General features: G+C 36.6%; 1 protein-coding gene across 2 annotated transcripts in view; it reads left to right on the forward strand.

The window, feature by feature from the left end:
• Positions 1–18,799, forward strand: part of SEC23A (Sec23 homolog A, COPII coat complex component) — a 28,508-nt gene extending 9,709 nt beyond the window's left edge. For both annotated transcript variants that reach the window (XM_032110709.1, XM_032110710.1), the window contains 12 exons: positions 109–224; positions 1,623–1,746; positions 2,891–2,971; positions 4,690–4,779; positions 6,032–6,138; positions 7,120–7,273; positions 8,007–8,084; positions 9,057–9,218; positions 10,682–10,768; positions 12,236–12,391; positions 12,965–13,030; positions 17,273–18,799. In XM_032110709.1, the coding sequence (XP_031966600.1) occupies positions 109–224; positions 1,623–1,746; positions 2,891–2,971; positions 4,690–4,779; positions 6,032–6,138; positions 7,120–7,273; positions 8,007–8,084; positions 9,057–9,218; positions 10,682–10,768; positions 12,236–12,391; positions 12,965–13,030; positions 17,273–17,362 (1,311 nt within the window). In that variant the 3' untranslated portion in view covers positions 17,363–18,799. The remainder of the gene's footprint in view (positions 1–108; positions 225–1,622; positions 1,747–2,890; positions 2,972–4,689; positions 4,780–6,031; positions 6,139–7,119; positions 7,274–8,006; positions 8,085–9,056; positions 9,219–10,681; positions 10,769–12,235; positions 12,392–12,964; positions 13,031–17,272) is intronic.
• Positions 18,800–22,950: the final 4,151 nt, after the last annotated feature.

Raw genomic sequence — 22,950 nt, forward strand, 5'->3', positions numbered from 1 at the left:
AAGTCTGATAATGTTTTAGAAAAATTTTGTAAGTTTAGGATTTAATATGAAGATGAGGAGAGTTCACATTGTAAATTGCTATGAACTGTATTTTCATCTTGCATTTAGCATTTTGAAGCCCTGGCTAATCGAGCTGCAACAAATGGTCATGTTATTGACATATATGCATGTGCATTGGATCAGACTGGTCTACTGGAGATGAAGTGTTGTCCCAACTACACTGGGTATGTGTCCATTTGTTTTTTAGTAGTATATGAAGCAGTCTTTTAGTTTTTTAAGTTGTTTAACAGGAAGCACTTGCAAAAAACCTTCTGCTGTTTTAAAAAAAAAAGCATAAACACTGATAAATTGTGATGGTTGCATTTATACTGGAATTTTGGAATATCTTGGCCTCTGGCAGATCTGTCACCACAATTCTGGGTTTAATCAGAAGCAGGTTTGCTGTTTTCTTTTAATGTGATCTTTTTGAGGCTTGAATAACATGGATATCTTTTAAACAGAATATTTATCAGATATGCTGTTGCTGTTTTTCTGTGTGTATTTGTGTAAGTGGCAGGTTTCAGTAACGATAAGGACCTGTCATCCTTATTTTTCTTGTTCTTCAGAGTGGTACAAAACCCTCTGTTATTCTTTCTGTCTTGTTTATGCTGTTCTTTTATATATTGTTGTTTATAGGTTCAGCTAGTGGTTTAGATGACTATCAGGTACAGCTCCTGAGTTTCAGGCCAGCTTGGTCATGCTAATCACTGCTTCTCTTCAGGGTTGTATATATAGCCTTAGCTTGGGAGCCTTCACTGTTCAGGCTATTTATGTTTAAATCTGATTTCACCTGCATATTGACACCTCTTCCTTTTCTGCATCAAACTCAAGTTATGTTTTTGTTTATACTGTTTTGCTCTTTCTGTCTGCTCGTGTGACTCACCCTGTTTCTGTAGCCTTAATGTATAGTTTGTTTATTTCTCATACAGCTGTTCTATTTTGGTTCTGGTTACATCCTGCATACGGGGAGGAATTTCTGATTCTATCCATGTCTATTTTCTTCTATTTTTGAGTATCCACCTGGAAACTTCTTTTGGGTGTAATGTTTGACCTACTAAAAGGTTTCAATTAACATTTTTTGATGACTGAAAATAATATCTCGCATTACTATTTTCTAAAGGCAGGGTATGATATTTCACGACAAGTAGCAACTGTTGCAGTTACATCCACAGAGTACTGCTAAGCATAAAAATAAATCATGCTTCTTGAGCACAGATTTAACCCTGAAATAATGAGTGAACTACACAAAATACTGTAGTTTGGAATAATAAATACTAAAAGTAAACTGACCGTGTGACAGGACCTTGAGACATCCTTAGTGTTGAAAGTCCAGTATAGTATTTTCCCAGTGAAAGATTTTGTTACATAATATAATGACCTTAAGATGCATAGGGCAAAAAGCTCACTTAAAAATTTGATCCTTAACATTGTAGCAAGTACTAATTTAACATTAGTCTGTTTTATGAAGGTAAAAATATGTCTCACAATGAACTGTCTTCAGTTTTAGTCTTCAATAAAAATGAGCTGTATAAATAATCTATTTTAACTCACGAGTTTTGTTTGGTTTTTTTGTTGTTGTCTAGAGGCTACATGGTAATGGGAGACTCTTTCAATACATCATTATTCAAACAAACTTTTCAGAGAGTATTCACTAAAGATATGCAAGGACAGTTTAAAATGGGATTTGGCGGCACATTAGAAATAAAGGTAAGCATACAAAAATGCAGTCTGTTAGTGAAACAGTGGAATAGGATTGCTACAAACTGTGGAATCTTTGCTCTTTTAAGGAAATCTTTAGGAACATGCTCAACAGATGTATTAAGATTGGCCTGTACATAGCTGTTACTGCCTAACTATCTTTCTGCAGTTCTGTGATTCTGTAAATGCGAGTTAGGTATAATGGTAGTTCCTTCTCACCTTGCATTCAGTGACAGCCAAAAGAGAGACTAAAGTAAAATAAATGTCTCCATTAGAAACTCACAATGCTGTGACCTTAGATTTTGGTATCTGTGGTTTCTTGGTTTTAGATAGGTCAGTTTCTCTGCATAGTCCAGGACAAATTTTCTTTCATTTTCTATCCTTATCAAAATCCACTCTGGCATTTTAACAGTGTCGTTTTTTACCTCCCCCATTGTGAGAAGCTTAGAGCTGAATATGCTGTAGGTTCAGGCACTGTCTTCTTTGATGTTTCTTGAAAAATATTACCGTCCCACTTTGTAGAAGGATATGAGACTATTTTCATATTTGGTAAAATTCTGTTTAAATTTTTACTACTAGGACAAATAGTTGAACCCTCTTCTTTTTGTATACATATTCATGGGGATTTTGTTGGAAGATCCTGGAAAATGTAAAAAGGGAACTCCAGTTCTAGAGGGACATACAGATCACTTCAAACAGGACAGTGACATTGGAAGAATGTAAATAACTGGATCTTCCTTTTAGCTAAATATGTTTAGGACATAGAGTATAAATTCCTTGTCAGGTGTGTGTAAGCTTATTTTACTAGTCTTCAGTTTTAATCTTACCTTTGAATATTTTAATCCTTTCATTAGAAAGGAAACATTACCCAGTATACTTTATAGGCTCTTATGTTTATGAATAAAGCAGCCTTTCTTGATGTTTTAATTTATGTTCATGCTGTTGTTTAAGATACACTAATTGGTATAGCAAACAAACGTAATTAAGAGTAGAAACTGAAAAGTGTCTCCAAATGTATCAAGCCTTATTATATGTGTAACCTTCCCTAAAGGTATCAGTAATCTGTGTTGAAGTTTCAATTATCTAATGATAAAATGAGACCGAATTATTTAGCTATGCCATGTTAATGTATATTTTTATTTGAAATATGAAGACTTCAAGAGAAGTAAAGATTTCTGGAGCGATTGGACCCTGCGTCTCTCTCAACTCTAAGGGACCATGTGTCTCAGAAAATGTAAGTAAACTTCGCTAAAAATGAAGGTAATATTCTACTATGAAAAAATAGGATTTTAGATTTCTGGACTTGAAGAGAGGCTGAAACTTTTCCATAAATGGAACAAAATGTTCACTTTTTACTGATTTGTAAACTAAATACGTGCAAGCTCGCATTCATTACTAGGTCAGATTCAATTGTATTAGACCTTGCAGATCCCTTGTTACTTGTTTAGGTATGTCCACTTGTTTAGATTGTTTAAATTTGATTGCTTTAAACTTACTATACAGAAGTTACATGATGATGTAGCAGAAACTGAGTAGATAGTGAGTTAGCATGCTGTATTGTTAAAATCAGAGCTGTCTCCTTTTATCCAAAGAGAACCATGAAAATACATTTTTTAGGAAGAATTGACAGAACAGGAAGGCACAAGAGTTTGGAAACATCCCTTTTATCTTGACTCTGTCTTCCCATTTTTGTAGATGTTTCACCAAATGCACATTTAATTAATTGATTGGACGATCCAACCATTGTGGGCTCCTGAAGTAATGCCTTTAAATTATATTAGACTTAAATCATCACTTATTTTCTTATCAGGTAGTATTATTAACTTTTGATTACCAATAAAAAAACCCAATTCCTGCAAGTGACCAAAATGTCTTGTGTTTGAGAAGTCTCACTTTTGTTCCTAACAATCTGCATAACAGAGCGCTTCCCAGTTTGAAAATGCTCACAAATGGCCTGCTTTAATAAGCACATTTATTCCATAACTTATTTATGTTTGGATCTTTGTGAATATAAAAATTTCAATATAATCAGCCTTTTTTTTTTTGGTGATCTGGTACTGATTTTTCTCATTTCATTGCCTGAAGAGATTGCATATATTTCAATAAAAGTTAAAAACACCAAAAATAAGTTAAAGGTACATCTCATTTAAGCTACGTATCTATTTCATAGAAGGTAATAGGAAATTCAGTTGTGAGATTGTCTGTTGCTTTGCAGTTATATCATGATTGATTTATATTCCAACCCCCTTTTTGTTGAAATTATCTGAATTAAAATTTGAATATGAATAAAATGAGAGTGCATGTAGCTCATTTCAGTGATAACTGGACAATTCCTCTAGCTATAATGCTTTCAAGTGAATACAGGTGCAGTGGCAATATTGTCAGCATAGTTTTCCTTAAATGTTTTATTTGGCTTCACTGTGTCCATTATGGATGATGGATTACTTTAATTGGTTTTGCTGGATATTTATGTTGCTTTGATGCCAAAAAGGAATTGTCAGTTGAAATACATTGCTATCTGTGTAGTTACCTTGTTAGTTACTAGAGAGAGTGTCACTACATGAAATACAGCGTGTAAGCTTGCTTACAGTTTTACTGCTGCACCTTAAAAGAGTCATTCCACTTACATGTGCTTTTTGCCTCTTTTGTGACTCTATAAGCAAAGTCTGGTACTTTTTCCTGTTTCTTGCATTTTCAAATTTTTTCTAATGCCAGCTCCTGATCTTTCTAATGTATTAATTGTTTAAAACAGTAGTCTCTTTTTTTTATTATTCCTACATTCAGCGCTGCAGTTGCTCTGCAGGAGTGTTTGTCTGAGAAGATGGCAGAGTGACCAGGGAGAAAGCTTGTGACAGAGTAGTTGCAAACAGTTACCTATAATGGCTAGATGCTGTATTTCACAAACCAGGAAATACTTCTGGTTTATAAAAGTATTACAAAATCTTTCTGCAGGAGATTGGAACAGGAGGCACTTGTCAGTGGAAGATTTGTGGTCTTAATCCTACTACAACACTTGCACTGTACTTTGAGGTGGTAAACCAGGTAATAAATATTTGTCTACTTGTCTTCTAAATACAGTAATTTTATTCTAGGTGACTGTTGAAGCTTGTGTTTTTGTATGATTTCCCCAAGCACAGTAGCAGGGATAAAAATGATGTTGCCATTTTGTGTTGTCAAAGTTTAGAGGTGGACACTAACTGCTTAATGATGGGCTAATCTTCTTCTTGTAAGTGATAATGAGAACTGAGGAACCTACTTATTTTGGATAGAGTTTATAGTCTCTAACTCCAAGTTTTTCTTTCAGTGTGTTACTTATTAAATGTATTTTAATTGCATTATATGAAAATGCTGTAATGGGTATATTTAAAAGTGCTTTTCAGTATTTCTCTGATGGTTTAGTTACAAGGTAATTACTACATAGTGTTACATTTTAATGTATTGCTCAGTATTTGCAAGCAAAGATTGGTTTCATTGAAATGCATAGGGGCAAAAGAGGTTTCCTGTTTCCCTGGGGGGCTACTAGAAAAGAGGATGAAAACATGAGGAGCAAGTGTGCTACTCATTCTCACACCATTTCTTGTTCCAAGAAGCAGCTCAGGAACTGAGCTGACTGTAGTTTCTATATGTTTGGTATGCTGTATTTCATAGTTTGTTATCTATGCAGAGGTTTGAAAACTTGGAACTTACCTTAGCCAAGTTTCAATTCTACTTTTTTGCATATTTATGTTTGCCTTGTTTTATTAGTAGCTCTAAAACCGGCCTAGTCACGGTGTGTAATAGTTGATCTCAACTCTTTTCCTCTTCTGGGTTGCTTACATAGTGTGTAAATCTGTATTTTCACTGAGCAGAGTTTTGAAATTTCAGTTTATACCTGGATTCCAATCTTTGTTTTGATAATACTATTGCAGATTCATTAGTCAACATTTTAGACTAGTATCAGTTTTCTTATCCTGTAATTCCAGTGAATCATATGGTGTTGAAATATAATGTGATGGAACCAGGAATTCCAAGGCCCCTTGGGAAAATGTTGTCTCTGTAAGGAGAGAGCATTGGTTGCTTTAAGGATATCTGGTGAAGCCAGCAACTGCTTCTAACGTCCCTTAACAATCTCCAAGTTGATTATCTGTGTTTAATAAAGGTACTCAGCATAATAAAAACACCAGACAATGCATTTAAATAACTGGGGCTGCCTATTGCAAAGAATGTTAGAATTTTCTAGTAATTAGTTACAAGTTTTCAAATTGTACTGTAAAATCTTGAGATTCCCTTTCATTTATTTTCCTTCTGTACTTAGCACAATGCTCCCATTCCTCAAGGAGGGCGTGGTGCAATCCAGTTTGTGACTCAGTACCAGCATTCCAGTGGACAGAGACGTATCAGAGTGACCACAGTTGCCAGAAAGTATGTTTTACTTGTGAATAATTTTTGAAAAGTCAGGAGATATAGATATATATATATAGATAGATATGCCTTTTACTTTGTAGATTTTGTAAGCAGTCTCTTGTTTGAGACAGTTGCCTCTTTTGTTCTGTGGACTGTTTCTTCTCTGAGAGGTTACAGTGGCTGTATAATGTTATTATAGCAGTGCTCTGAGGAAAGCCAAGTGATTTTAGACGAAGGGGAAGCTTTGAGTGAAATTCTGTGGCCTGAACTGAAGAGATGTTTGGAATGGCAAAAATCACTTCATAACTTCACTTGAGAGTGCCAACTGCAGTTCAGTGGGATGTATATACCTGGTATTCTGTGTATAACCTTTACCTGCAGTTTCTTTGATTCAATATACTTCACAATTTTAGGAAATGATGTTTAATATCTTGAAGACATTTTTCAATGTCCAGTGACATTTATTTACTCTAAATTGAAGGAGATCATTGCTTGGTTAATTTGATGGAAAAGTCAGTTTATTGAAAAAAGCATTGCCCTAACTGTTGATATGGCTGTGTTGTTAACATAATAAGTTGTATTAGTAAAATCCTGGTGACTGATGAAACGGCTGATGAATAGTTTACTCTGTAAGCTAAAAAGAACTGGCAAAGTGCGCAAGAAAATTGCTTATGTGGGAATAGCGATTAGATGCATGGACGGTGTTTTCTGTAACAACCAATTAATTATTTAAAAAATATGATAGCTGTTCTATTAGTGACATTATATTTTATTTCACTGGTTGCATGATATCTGTACAAATAAGGAACATTTCTAATTAAAGAATGGTTAACTGGGAGACTGCTTGTTTAGTCTACCCAATAGATTTTTTGAAGCTTCAGCATGAGTTTATTAAACTGGTAACTGTTAAACTTTCTTTGCCTTAATTTTGAAGGAATATTTTGAGGTTGGATTTTTTCCTTTCACTGTGATGCAAATCCTTGTATTTTTATTTTGCAGCTGGGCAGATGCACAGACCCAGATTCAAAACATTGCTGCATCTTTTGACCAGGAAGCTGCTGCAATTCTCATGGCTAGATTGGCAGTGTACAGGGCAGAGACAGAGGAGGGGCCTGATGTGCTGAGGTGGCTGGACAGACAACTTATACGACTGGTAAAACGAGCTGTATTGAAAGAGTCAGATTGGTTTCTTGTTTGTGGACACATAAATGACTGCTGTTCAGTGGTGGTTTCTTTTAAAAGCAAAAAATGAACGGAATGCTTAATTTCTACGTGAGGCTATACAGAATTAACTAAGATTTTCTATTTTAAATTAAAAAAAGAGCAGGTGTGTTTTCGGTTGATTTTTTTAATGTTTCCTCAGCACATGATAATTAAGAGGAATTTAGAGAAATTATAACATGCGATTAGCAGAAATGAAAGTTTTCTCTACTTTCTGCTGCTTATAATGATATTGTAGAGTAAGTATTTTTAGCAGAAAAAAAAGGCAAAGTATCTAGAAAAACCATATGGAATTTTTTTTTTATTTTCAAAAGTTCAATTTTCTGCTTGGCTTTTTAAAAATTTATTTTATTTTTTATTTGTAAGTAAGCATTTATTAATTATTTAATTTTTAACAATGTCTTCTGGGCTGTTTAATCATCTAACTCTGCTTAATGATTTTAGAGGGGAAAACAACCAACACACAAAGTTGTTGAAGCCTTGTATTCAAGAAAATGGCTGCTTGTTAAAGAGAGAACTTGTGTCAGTGTTTTTGCTAGGTTTCTGTTTGTTTACAAAGTTGTAAGCAGTACAAGTCACGTGCCTTTTAAAACCAAACTTACAGTAATGGCATGACCAAGCAAAGTATATTTCTTAATATAGATTTTCTTTCTCATTTCCTCCAGTGTCAGAAATTTGGAGAGTATCACAAGGATGATCCAAGCTCTTTCAGATTTTCAGAAACATTTTCACTTTATCCACAGGTAAGTTTGTCTATAGGAAGGTTTGTCTATAGGGATAAAAGAGAATGCTCAGTGAAGAAAGAGTCCATGTAGCACTGAGTACAATAAGGCATATCAGGATGAACAGAACCCCTGCCCTCAACTACTGTCTGGCATGTGACATTAGGAAAATCACTTCTGTTATCTGTGCTGCTGTGTCCCCTTTGTCCTCTGCCCTTACAGTTAAATGTCTAACTGTGTAAATTTTTTGTTTCTCCTACAATGCAATCCTTATCTCACCTGAATTTGTAATTCATTTAATGGCACTTTTTAAAGGGACATTCTAATGAAGAAATTCAGGAAACATAGGAAAACAAATGGGTTTGCTTTGTTGTTTCTCTGCCATGTGATTTATGATACTGAAAAGAAACACTTTTTTGTGAACTTGACCTTGACAGTATCAAACTTTGAATAGTTTCTTTGCTAATAATCCATTCTGATAAACTTCTCCATTCTGATAGCTCCAGACACTTCACTTTTGGACTCTTCATACACTCCCATGATATTTCTGTTTCAGTTACCTACTGATCTGTCTGTAGGTGTTAGGTGTTGCGTAGAGATTGAGTCAGCATGTGGAGAATTTGTTTCAGCAATGAAATCATATGCTTTTACTAGCAAAGTTTGACTTTGCTATGGTTAATGTTTCTTTTTCTGTTTACGTGCTGCAACTTACTTCATTCCAGAACATCCACCTCCCTCATAGGAACAGTAGAACTTATAGTAAAGGAAGGATTTCAAAGCTGCTTTGTAGGTTCCCCATTCTGATGCCTCTCTTACTGTCATGGGAGTGTGTAAAAACTGGCAAAGGTGCATATACAAATTAGAAATGTTAAAGGAGTTGGAATTCAGTTTTGTTGTGGCATTGGTCTCATGTAGTTTGTGGAAAATATTTTCTCCTTGTAGAACTGTCCTTTTTATCTGTCAAAGTTCAAACCAATGGTTCTTGTTTTGCAGTTCATGTTTCACTTGAGAAGATCTCCTTTCTTACAAGTTTTTAACAACAGTCCGGATGAGAGCTCCTACTATCGTCATCATTTTATGCGTCAGGATCTAACCCAGTCTCTTATCATGGTTCAGCCAATTCTTTATGCCTACTCTTTCAATGGACCTCCAGAGGTATCAGTAAAATAACTCTATAGTGGGTTAAAAGGTGCTTTGTTAAGAAAGAGGTGATTGCTGTCTTCACTGTTACGTTACAAAATGTATTGGTTTAAAATTTATTGTATGAGAAAGAACATTCATTTAATTTAAAACAGCTATGAACAAGGCGTATCTCAGAATTCTGATGTAGCAGTCTGGAGAACAAAAGTTACTTTGTAAAGAGGTTATGTTTTAAACTAAAGGATGGTACTATTTTTTTAGTTTTTGAGAGCATTTTTTGGTTTTGTGGTGCTAGAATGTAAATGTAAACAAAAATAGTTTTATTTAAAAATGTACTTTTGCTGTTGCCTGAAAGAAAAGTTGAGTTTTTTTTTTAATGTACAAAATTTCCTCTATTTTAATGCCTTAATCCAAAGTTTCTAATTTTGATATGGTTCCCATTATGTGTAGATTTAGTACAGAGCCTTCCAGGTGACTTTGTCATGGCACATTCTGTATAAACCTAAAATAAAAAGCTGGTCTTCCAAGAAGCTTCTGGAAGAAGTGTCAGACAGCAGATAACAAAAGTTGTCTGTTACTTAAAAGAGAATGAGGCAGTGAAAACAAACGTAGTAGTCAAGGATCTTGGCAGGTTGGATTTCGAACTTTTTTATAGGAATTTTTTTTTTTTTTAGTATATTTATGAGGGTATAAAAAAAGACTTTTAGAAGTGGCGTTTAAATGAAAGTAATAAGGTGGTTTGTGAAGAGCAGCTTGCAAGTGTAAGATCACTCTCCCATGTATGAAAAACAAGTAGTTCCATTGGTGATTGAAAGAGAAATATGATTAAACAGGAGCTGATGTCTCAGTGTAGAATGAATAATAATATTTTTTTCTTGATTCTTGAAATAGTTGATATTTTTGTTATCTCTAGTAATACTGATTCAATTAAATCATATAGCACCAATACAGTGTCTCCACTCTTAAAAAGGTGATTTAAAACCTTAAATATTACATTAAATTTCATAAATCATGAGTATTTACTATATACAGTATTGGGGGATATATATGCACAGTAATAATATGTTGCAAGAACAAGACTAAAAAAAATCCCAAACAGCTCACAAACCCCAAATCTTGTATTTGAATAACTGCTGAATCCTTATGCATTGAAATACAATTCAAATTAATGGCATTGTATGGGTAAATAGGGAGGTACTTGAAAGACTAGAAAAGTGCATGATAATGAAAGGGGTTTCAGCTCTTGAATACATTTTTTTATTACTTTCATGAAGTTTTATATATAGAATCAGGCAGGATAACTTCAGAATGAGATTGTGTGGGTTGCAGATGGGGAACATGAAAAGGAGCAAATACGGAGCTTTAGTAAGTGATTGAAAAAGTTCCTAAGATTCAGTTACTGATTAAAAAATCTGGCAATGCCATCTAATTGCTCAGTTCATCCATTGATAATTTTTAAATTTATTTTTAAATCTTAGCCTGTTCTTCTGGATAGCAGCAGCATTTTACCAGATCGCATTCTCCTTATGGACACCTTTTTCCAAATCCTTATTTATCATGGAGAGGTAAGAGTTGTCATTTCTTACATAAATTTTTTCTGTAGGAGTGCTACATTATGGAAGTCACTAGAAGTCAGGCTCCAATTCTAATGGACCTCAGTGCTTGACCTCTCTTCTGCGTGGCTGACAGCAGAGTCCCAGTTTGTGTTTGTAGTTTGGTAGTTTAACACGTCTATATGCAAATACCTGACATGACTTGGTGTTTTGGTCCTGTTTCTTATGATGAGTTTGAGATTAATTAGCTTCAATATGCAGAGTATTTGTTTAGATCAATATTTTTCCTACTTTAGAGTGTTATACCCTGCCTCGCCCTCCTCCCCACTTTTCACTCCTTTATTTTAGATTGGTTTAAGTTGGTTCTTCAGGAACAGGGAGTCAGAACAGCAAGTTCTATAGTCACCCTTTATCTGTACTGTCCTGGAGGAGTGGAACTGCACCTGGCAGTTAGGCAGGTAGACATTCCTTAGTAATATAAATTAAAGTGCTTGTGACTTGCTGGTGCTCTGCCTTCCTGGAGGAATTGAGCTACTGCTTTTTACTACTTTGCAAATGGTTTGCAGCTGAGAATTTGAAAAATACTGTTCTGGATCATATCCTTGTAGCTGCACTGATAAAAATATTTACTAAACTTCAACACTTCTTAAGTAGCAGAATGTTATCTCATTTTTGTAAGGTGCTATCAGTAAGCAGCAGTGGTGGGCTGCTCCCTGAGGGAAGGGGAACAGGGAGCAAGCATCATTGCAAGGCAGGCAGGGTCTTATCACTGAGGACCTGTCCCCACTGTACCTGAGCAAAGCAAGCAGAGCAGTTTTGAGCAGTAGCCAGACTAAGCCTTCAGTCCAGATCACCAGACAAGTTGATGGGGATGAGGGAGGTCCAAGTTCTGGCTATGAGGTCAAGTCCCTGAGTGGGGGTCCACATCAGTCAGGTACATGGCCTGGTACAGGCATGTGGCTCAGACAGGAGCCAGGAATGAGACCTTCAGTTTAAAAGCAGCTGCCAAGCAGAGGAGGGAGGAGCCCCTGCTGAGGGTCCCTCCAGGTCTTTCCTAACAACTGCCTGTATCCGTGAGCTGACCTTGAGCAGCCAGCTTCACTCCTAGAGGGTGGAGAGGTTGTGCTACAGACTGTGAAAGATACCAGTGTAAATACTTCTCTAATATGCATGTCTATGATATATGAGAAGTGTAAATAATATCATTGACCTCCTCCAAACAAAATATTTGGCATATAAAAGATGACAAAAAAGAGTAAATACAAATGGACCACACATTGTTAAGAGTTTGAAAAAAAAAATCTATTGGCATGTTACTTGCACATCTTGGCTTTTAAAAATTAACTTACTATAGGGCAGAAAGGGATGAGTGATAGAAAAGAGGCGAGCAATGGCACATTCTCCTCTGAAAAGACCTGTGTATCCTCTAAGAAAGTTGGGCGAATCAGTTCTAAGCTTCTGTCTTTCCCCTGTCCCCAGACCATAGCGCAGTGGCGTAAGTCGGGGTACCAGGATATGCCAGAATATGAGAATTTCCACCACTTGCTACAAGCTCCAATAGATGATGCCCAAGAAATTCTCCATTCCAGATTTCCAATGCCCAGATACATTGATACAGAACATGGAGGAAGCCAGGTATGGTGAAGTATATATTATATAATCTGGGAAATGATGTGTTAATTACATTGGGAGATATTTTTGGTAGTAAGCATGCATTTCTGTGCTACAATATACATAAATTGCAAATCAATGTTTTGAATTTTAAAGCTTTTATAGAGCAAGATATTTAAGAGTAGGTTTCCCCCTAATTTATGAATCCTGGTATTTATTATTATTTCAACCGTACTGACTTGGACTCTGATTCTTTGAGTAAGGTGTGTAGGGCAGAAAATACAGTACTTGTCTGGGTCTTTGAACCAATACCAGAATTACTCTTTTGTGTTATTTTTTTAAAACTTACTAATTAATGTCTTGTTGATACTCACATTTGCTTGCTAGTGCTTGAAAAAGACAAAAGCTTGTTTTCAGCTGCATCAGAAAGTTGCTAGCAGTTCTTCATTACAGCTGTGGAGTCCAGTGAGTGGCTTTGTTTACAATGTCTGTATCTCCAGATAATAGAAATGACATATTTCATACATACGCAACTTTTTTCTAAGTGCAGGAAAATTCTATTTGAGAAGATTAATTTATTGTCTTTATTTTTTAAAGGCTCGTTTCCTGCTTTCAAAAGTAAATCCCTCTCAGACTCATAACAATATGTATGCGTGGGGACAGGTGAGTATGAATCTGCTGATCAAGCTTGTATGCATGAATTTTTCCCCCCTATTTCAGAAGGCAAGTGGCACATTATGTACATATAAGTAATAATGTGAAGTTTTGAAACTAAAAAAAAAACGCAGTTTTGGTCTGATGTGACCAAAATTACAAAAGCTAAGAAAAATGGGCTTTATTTCTTCAGACAGAAATGATCTGGTTTACTATTTTAAGCTTCTGTTAGGCTGCTTTCATGTCTAGCCTAATTTATTAGACAGTGTTATCTTAAGACTATGGGTTTGATGTTTGCCTGATAGAGCCCCTCCAAGGACTTTCACTGAAACAGTTTTGTGAAGTCAAAAGTAGAGAGTTTATTGAGGCAACAGATAAAAAGATTTGGAATAGTCACTGATAAGTGCACTTACTGCCTTAGCACTAAATATACTAAGGCTAGACAATGATTGAGTAAGCTAAGTTTACAATTTACAATTCATTAAGCTTAACTTCACCAGTAATTAAGTTTAGTTTCATTCTGCTAAGTAGCAGAGAAGCAAATCTTACCAAAGAGTGTTCCTGCTTTGGAGGGAGAGGGGAACAAAACCCATCAACCTGTCTGAGAGGTAGAATCATATTCTTGTCCACACCGTGGAGGACTTCAGATACCAATTTTATACCTGCTGTAGTCAAATGGGATTGGTTCCCTGTTGCTGCCATAAAAGATTTTCATATTGGTGGGTGTGTTTTTTCTTAAATAAACAAGTGACAGTGAGGGCTTAGGTAGCTTTGGCCGGGCTGAGCTGTCTTGTGGATGAAAATGTGCGTGTATTGCTCGAGGGCAGAAGAGAACTGTAACACTTCTGTGTCTCTTCTTCTTCCACCTGGCTGAGCCATTAGTAAGGCTGCTTGACCTTTGCCTGGTGGCCTCCTCTTCAAGTCAGCATGTTGTAGCCTTGTATTGTTACCTCCTTGTCCTCCTGTCTCACAGAGCTTTAGATAAAGCTTTACAGCTTTATCCCTGTAAATACCTTCAAAATACTGGAAATGAGACTGCTTACCACACATAAAGGCTAAGGGACTTTCTTGCAATAGGGGAAATAAGTGTTGAAGGTAGTTAGAAGCAAGAACTGGAAAATACACCAGTGCCAGTGTACTGACATTTTCCAGAATTTCTGTGGCCTGTTTGACCAGGAATCAGATTTCAAGCCTTGTCTTTAGGAAGGAAGTTATGTTCAGAAGTTAAACATTCTGTAGCAGCTTGTATTCTTGAATGTTGCATCTCTGTTCCATGTTCCCCTTCCACATTCAGCTTCTATAGTGGGAAGAGAAACACTGCTGTGGGTAAGTGCTAGTGCAGTGTCATCTTCTCATGCAAGTGTAATGGCATCAGACATTTGAAGCTATGTATTAACTGTGCTCTTAGAGTACTTTGCTAAATGGTGTACAGTGTTGAAGTCATGAGTGAGAAAGCTCTGTAGTAGTTTTATGGCAGTCATCTTTGTCAATAAGTTTCATCAGGGTACATTTTCATAGGAATGAATTTGTTTAATGAAGCTTCTGGCAGTGAACAGCACTGAGCTCCAGAGTGAAAATACTTGAAAATTCTGTACTGAGTCAGGTCCAGCACAATTTGAACACAAATCCTGAATTCTTTTGCTTCCAAACTTGGTAATCTAACCAGCAGTTTGTTAGTGCTTCTCTTCATCATGTTTCCCCTTGACATACACACAAATCTTGTAGTTTGGAAGATCTTATTTTTAATCTAAACGTTACCTGGAATTTTTTTAAGTTTTCACATTTCTGGCAGTACAGGACAACAGTTTGCTGCTTGTTTAATTAATAAGCAAATGAAATAGTATTCCAAATATAAGTACAAAAAATTTCTTTAACTGATCTGTAAGATAATTTTTCATGCTAGACGATGATACATCTTGCAAAAGATAGTTGTCTGTTTTAATGCTGAAAAGAATTCAGTTCTAGGGTAACCTAAGAAATGGTGTATTAACCACTCGGGGGCATTGCAGTGTGTGTGCTCAAGATAATATACTCTTGTATTTGCAGGGATTTTGTGAAAAAAGTTGAATCAAGTACTAATTATAAAATGAGAAATGCGATATCTGGGAGAAATTTCAAACTGTTTTGCATCTTGCTCTTTTTTTCTCATGACCTTCCTGATTGTTTCATATTTTATTTTGTGAACAACTGAAAGTCACATTGACCTGAAGAGGGCACCCACACACCACTGAAAATGTATTTCAGGCAGTGATGAATTGCCTAGTTTGGTTTTTAATATTTTAAGTAAAGATTTTCTTTAAACTTTAGCAGGCAGGTAGGTGCCTTACTAGTGTAGAAAGCATTTCCAGAAAACAACGATAAACTTCTTGTGCATTTCCATTATGTGGTTGGTGTTTGAAGATGCAGTTGAAATTTTCAAAAAGGACCTGTGAATGCTGATTGACAGCTGCTGAACATGAGCCAGTGTGTGCCCAGGTGGCCAAGAAGGCCACTGGCACTCTGGCTTGGATCAAGAATATTGTGTCTAGCAGGACCAGGGAAGGGATCATCCTCTTGTACTCAGCGCTGGTGAGGTCACACCTTGAGTCCTGTGTTCTGTTTTGGGCTTCTCACTGCAAGAAGGATGTTGAGGTGCTGGAGTGTGTCCAGCAAAAGGAAACGGAGCTGGTGAAGGCTCTGGAGCACAAGTCTTGTGAGGAGCAGGTGAGCGAGCTGGGGGTGCTTAATTTGGAGAAAAGGAGATTCAGGGGAGACCTTATCACTCTCTACAACTACCTCAAAGGAGCCAGATAGGGGTTGGTCTCTTCTCACAGGTAACAAGCAATAGGAAAAGAAAAAATGGCCTCAAGATGCCAGAGGACATTTAGATTGGGTTTAGAAAAAATTTCTTCATAGGAAGGATTGTCAAGCATTGGAATGGACTGCCCAGGGAAGTGGTAGAGTCACCATTCCTGGAAGTATTTAAGAGACGTGTAGATGTGGCACTTAGGGACATGGTTTAGCAGTGGGTTTGGCAGTGCTGGATTAGTGGTTGGGCTCAATGACCTTAGAGGTCTTTTCTACCTAAATGATTCTGTGATTCTTAAATAAGAGATCTCAGACATAGCATTTGGCAGGCTTGGAAGTAGAGCATCCTTTAATCTCATCTTGCTGCCATCAGATGATAGATAATTTAGTGTGCCTTCCCTGAGAGTGGCTGTGTATTGTAGTGATCCAAGAAATCTTGCTGTACTTGATCGTTAACTGAGAACTGTTTCCGGCCAGTTCTCAGGAAACGGCACCAGTTCTGAGCATCCTTGTTAAGACTTTTATGTCTGTCTTTTGGAAGACTTTACAAGAGTTCTGACAGCTCTGGTTTAATTTGGAGATATGGATTCTTAGTACCTTTGAAAACATTGAATTGTTGAGATTTATAGGAATTCTTCTTACATCTGTAAATGGAAGTAGTGGTAGACTGGTCTCAAAAAATTTAAGGGAGTTACTATGTAATATTTGCAGAGTTGCCAACTGCTGGTTTGAGTGTAAATTTGTTCAAAAATAGTAATTAAAACATGACCATTTTGAAATTCTTGGATTTGTGAAAATACTTCTGAGGTCAAAAAGTAAATTGCAAGAATCCACCCAAAAGGTTTTTTCATATCTTTTGTGATCTGATTGCTTGTGACTTTCAGATGCTTTTGGTCTTTCTCTGAGGTGGTACAGAGCTACAGGAGAGAATAGGCCCAGCTCTCTTTGGGAAAGCTGGATGACCTTCCCTTGGTGACAAATCAGACCCTTAGGGGATTTGTTTCCTCCTTTCACCGTTTTGATATGTCTGAGCTTCACTGAGTGATACTGATTTGTTGGTTGTCACTTGCATATTACTGTTTCTCTCCCTTTTGCTCTACTGAGGTAGGAATGATGCAGGAACTGCCCCATGGAAAGTTTGTAAGTTAGTATTTGGCAGCTGTCAAAAAACTCTGGAGTTGTGTATGGCTGATGTAAAGATGCTGCGATACAGCAAGTCATTGCTGTATGTGTTAATATGTAAGAGAATGTAGTTGTGGTTTATGCTGGAATTCATGCAATGTATGAAAATTTATGTAAATGTACAGTCTGCTGGGATTTTTTGTCAGAGAATTTCGACAATGATACACTTCTAAGATCTTGCTAAATTTATAAAATGTTTATTCAATGGAACATACTGTGCCTTAAAATGCTTTTTCTTCACAATGTGTATAATCAGTTCTCCTTTTTTCCCTTATTTCGTAGGAGTCTGGAGCACCCATTCTTACTGATGATGTCAGCTTACAAGTATTTATGGATCATCTGAAGAAACTCGCTGTCTCTAGTGCTGCCTGAGATTCTGCAGTGCGTGGAAGGCACAGACAAACTGCGGCCATATTTCAGCTTTTTCCTCCTTTACCCTTTTCCGTGTCTCTCTTGACAGAATGCTCTGATATGCACAAGCTGCCTGACTAGATGTAAAGCAGTGTTGTTTTCAAAGAAAAGCTTTTGTTATCAGCAAATGTTTTAATGTGAACTGCAGTTTTTAAAAATCACAGGTAGTAGATTAAGTTATTGGCAAATAACTTCAGGAAAAAAACAGTCATTTCGGTTACTGTGGTACTAAAATTACTTTGAGATCATTTGCAACAACTTCGAGATGTGATTTCAGTTTCTTGTTTAAATGGTTGGGGTTGATTATGCTCTGCATAAAAGGCCCATTGAACAATTAAGGAAATCTTTGGTGATGTCTGGCTTTCCAGACTGCCATATAATTACTTTTGCTTACTCAATTTGAGCATGAAGTGAACAAAGCTCCAACAAAAAGCATATAAGAATAGTATTAACTCAATCTTTTGATTCAGGCTTATGAACTTTTATTTCCTGCAGAGATATTATTGTTCATGTATTGTTTATTTTAGGAGTATTTAATTTCAAGTATTTCTTCCCATTTACCCTATTTGATTCTTTGGGAACAGAGTTTTTCTTTATTTCAACATAAAGAATTTGAACTGAAAAGGTATAAAATCCACTGTTGCACAAAATTTAAATCCACATGTATTGTGACCAAAGTATCTATTATCAAACACAGTAACAGGTGAATATGCTCAAAAGTTAACACTTTCTGCTTGAGCTAAGAAGAAATCCTACACTACCAAAATGAACTAAGAGTACAGCCTTGATTTTTGTCTTGGTGAGTATACTTAAAAATAAAATTTACCTTTTTTATTGTTGCCTTATAATGTTATTACACTAATGCATGACACTGCACATCTGCTTTTTGTTGCTGCATCCTTTTTGTTATGAATTCAACAGGCTGTAGTTCTTGTTGAAACAGTATTACGTAGAATATGATGTAATTAATTTGATATTTAGTTCACACTTGATTTTTTTGGGAGTGGATAAATCAGTAGGCTTTCCCATTTACTTGTTGAAGTTTACGCATAAACCAGATGTTTACATAGGTAATACAACATTTTGACAAGCAAAGATGTGAAGTGTGGTAGTGGGCAATAAAAAATTGTGCCAAGTCTAAAGGAATAGAGAGTTCATACGAAATTCAGTTGTTTATTGGTGTGATAGACATGAGGGTGGTTTTTCTGTTTTCTGTAAATTCTTAAAAACTTGATTGAATCATTTGCTCTCCATTTCTTTGATCTAAATGAGATGAGCTCCTTTTGCCACAATGCAAATAAAATACATGTTTTTCTCTCACTTCTTGTATTTATTGTGCTGGTTTATGTCAGTTCTTGAAATAAAATGTGGAAATAAAGGTAGTAGTGATAAAATTTAGAATAACTTCACCTTTTTTTTCATGTAATAATTGGTATCAAACTAATTTAACTTCCAGAGGTGCTGAACAGTTTATGCTAGTGGCAATTTAGAAAGTGATAATTCAGTAGCCTTTTTGACTTTCTTTTGTTTTAGCTAATAAACAGCCTAAATTTTCTTGTAACACCAAATATGTCCAGTTTACTTGATAGTTAGGTACAGTTTGCCTAATAAATCAAGTCATCACCAAGTCATGATAATGAATGGGGTTTTTTCTGCTTTCATTCCTACCCTTTAACCAGCTTTCACCTTGTAATGGCTATTTTAAAATCCAATTTCTTAGCAACATTAGCTTATCAAGTATTTAACATTGCCGAAGACTTCTTGGAAATCCAAATATGTCTGATGTATCACCTTTATCCTCCTGCTTATTCGCCTATTCTGAAGACTCTATGGTTAGTGAGATAGAATCAGCATGCTTCTTAGGAGGGAAAAACCTTTCCAAAATGTCCAGTGGTCTGCCAGTCATCTGGCACAGTGACTGTCTGTAATTGTAGTTAAAAGTGTTCACTGGCACATCTGCCCTTCCATGTCTCACTTCCTTTAGAACTCCTTAGTGAAGGCCATCCAGTCCTGGTAACTTGCAACATCTCATTCATCTATTTAATCTAATATCTCTTGCACATTGGCATAGGTCAGGTGAGCTACAGGAGGGGACAGAAGCCATTTTGTTCACTGAGAATTGATCAACATTTAAAATAATGCATTGTAGGGTTGCGCTACAGGAGAAAGTGGTTTAAAAAAGATAAATTGCTACAATTTGAAGTCCTTGCTAATGTCTGTATTACTGGGTTTCTTGGTGAAGAGTTTCTACCAATCTCCAATATCTGTGACACTCAAGGTTGGTCTATTTATGATTGCTTTGAATATTTGCTTTTGGCTGGAAACAGATTGGAAATCAGAGAAAGAGTTGGTCAAATGTTTTTGAGAAAAAGACTTGGAAGATGTAGCCTTTTGCAGAATAAGGGATAAAAGAGTTGCTGACTGTTCTGTTAAGGACTGGCAAGTTAAAGACTGAAAATTACCCTTGGAAAGTCAGAGGTGGGGGAACAAGCAGACAGGTGCTGCTTTCTCCACCTTGTTAGGCAGGCTGTGATTAGAACAGTGCGAGATCTGTTCTTGATCTAAAGTTCCTCACTGGACATACATAGGCCTGAAGCATTGCCATATGGGAAATACGTTTGTCTCAGAGAGCAACATGGGAGATTCTGAAGTTAAAGGTTTGCCAGGATCATAAAATCAGATGGAACTCATAGCAATGCAACAGCTGTTGGTGTTCTTTGATATTCTTGTGTCTGGTGTTAGGACATACAGAAAAGCACGTTGTGATTGACAGTGCTTATACAGTGCCTGGTTTATAAGGTGCTTAGTTCTAACCTGCTGCCTTTTTCTCTGCACGCCTTTACAAGCTGTACATTCTACAAAACCATCTAAATTTTTCTTCTCTTTCCAGTGCCTTAAGTCCTGAACTTGAGTCCATTTATTATATATATATATGCCATTGATGGGTTTAGATCAGCCCACAACACAAAGCTCCTATGGTCAGTGTCTTAAGAGATTAAAGTTTCCTGGACCTTTTAAGTGTGAGAGCTGCCCTTCATTCAGGAAGAGAAATGGTCGTTAATTATTTTGAAACAAGCCATTTTGAGCAATAGAAGCCATCATCTAAAATGTGGATGATAATTTAATATATATAAAAACCTTTAAACTCTGAAGTATTTCTGACTGGATCTCAAAACTAGAATTGTTGCCATCCACACAGGTATTTAAGTGTGCTGGAAGGAAGGTCAGAACATCCTTGACAGTGCTCTGCTCTTTCACTAGCAAGACATCAAGCCTCTGCTGTTTGGTTTTTTGCTGACTCTAAGCTGTTGTGATAAATAGCCTGGCTTGTCCAAGAGGCTGCCCCTGCTTTACAGGACCGTGACTGGAACAATCTGTGTGTTAAGAACCTTTGGAAATACTTGACAGTAATTTAATCTGTTACAATACAGCTTCAGGATCTCTTTTTTTGGAGGGTCTAGGATTGGGATTTTTTTAGCTACTCTGTTTCACATTTTCTGTTTTTTTTTTTAATACCAACCGTTAATAATTTTATTTCCTTTTTCTGGGATAAAAAGGAGTGGATTGTTAACTGTAGACTGTCTTCTCATGCTTGGATGGGATAACTCCCAGGTTTAGGCACAGATTTAACAAGCTCAACCAAAATTTGAAGTTAAGTTGCGTAAAGGCAAGTGGATTTGCCTAGAAATAAAAATACTGTCAAATTCCTAGAACTTCACATCTTGGTCTGTGGAACTGTGACATCAATGAGTGGGCCTATGGCTGCCATCAATGTTAGGAAAATTGCATTTTCCAGTGTTCCCTCTTTTCCTTGGTTGAATAGAATAGTTGGTGAACAGTGATGAGAGGCCTATCCTGTTCACCCAGGTCTGAGGCAAATGACTATGTTACCTCCTATCAGATTGTGAAACACAATAGAATTGAGCTCAGTTTAGCTTTTGGCATTTTGTGTTCATACAAAAGTTAAATGTTACATGAAAGCCAACAAGCCTGAACAGAACAGATGGAAAAATTAATGAAGCTGTTTCTCTGCTCTGAATTTAATCTGAAATCTTGGTTAAAATAGCAGATTGTTCCTAATAGTGTAAGCTTTTGTCTGAAGGAAGAACTGCGATGCTAAAAGATAAACAATTGGATCAATGTCCATAAATTGATTTTTGGCAAAAATTAAGCAAAATAATCACTGCATACTTTAACAAGGGAGGCTGTCTCCAGTTCCTGCAGATTGTCCATTTTGTGTGTCTTTCCATCCTTTTCTATGACTGCCTGGAGGTATCCAGCTGTGTGGTACACTAGCCATGAAGGGGGGTAAGACTTTGCTTGCCAGCTAATGTGTGTGGAACAAGCAGTAGGCTCTTCTTTGGCTTTCCTGGGGAAAAAATACGTATGTTGTGTCATGGTCTGCAGTCAGCTTAATGCATTGGAACTGTGCACATTTTGGGAATGGTTCTCTGGCTAGAGAATGGCCAAAGACCAATATACCTTACTAGAAAAAGAACCTGTGTCTCACAAAGTCCTGGCATGGCAACCCTGTCCTATTCTCTCTTCCTGAATACTGGGAACAGACAACCACTCACTCAAGGGATTAACAACTTTCAAAGCATGTGTATAAATTATGTGATCAGGGTAACTTGGAACCATAATGGTTGTTGAAGTGGGGCCAAAATAAAACTGGGACAGCCTCTGAACTCCCTGAACATGTACTTCCCTCTGGGTTAGAACTCGCCTCTTTGTGGTTACCAACCTTTCAACCTCAGGAGAGATGCCAGTGACTCATGTACCAGAGTTCATAGTCTACAGATAGCATATGGAACTGCATTGCTTTTATAGGGTTATTAGTAAAAGTTTAGCAAGGGAACATAGCCATGTGTGACAAATTGAAGCTAGGCAGAGATATAGGTGGCACTAGATTGGTATGAAGTAGCCCTTGCATTTAATAAGCACCAGGGAAGAGGATTTTATGTTTTTAGCATTCAACTGTGAGCTCCTTTTCAGTTGCATACCATGAGCTGGTGTGGATTTTGCTGTTTTCTCTACAGAAATGCACAGACATGTTTGAGTCTTGGCTCTGGATTGTTGTGAACATTTTAAGGCCCTATCCTGTGTGATCTGAAGCAAGTGCTTCCATGGGGGACAGGTTGTTTTTTCCTTTTTTATTGTGTTTCTTCCTGCTAGATATATCAGCGTAGCAGGATAGTTTGAATTACTAATTGAAACATGAACAGTTTAAACTGAGCTATCCTAATCTGCAGACATGTCACACCTGGCTAATGAAGTAGTTTTATAAGGAATTTATAGCACTGCTGGTCTTCGTTCATCCTTGAGTGTACTTTTGTTAGCCCTGTTTTTTAAAAGGACTTGTATTGAATCTTTTCCAGAAAACTCACAGCAACTTTATAGGTGGGCAAAATACTACTTGGCTGTGTTTTTCTGGCATGCTGTGAAAAGAGCATGCCAGAAAGAAAAGAGCAGTGAATGACCCTCAGATCTCTTCTTGCTACCACAGTTGCTGTCTGCATGGAAGCCCAGCTGCTGACAAACTCCTGTTT

The sequence above is a fragment of the Corvus moneduloides genome, chromosome 6 (assembly GCF_009650955.1).
Source record: "Corvus moneduloides isolate bCorMon1 chromosome 6, bCorMon1.pri, whole genome shotgun sequence".
Lineage (NCBI taxonomy): Eukaryota > Metazoa > Chordata > Aves > Passeriformes > Corvidae > Corvus > Corvus moneduloides.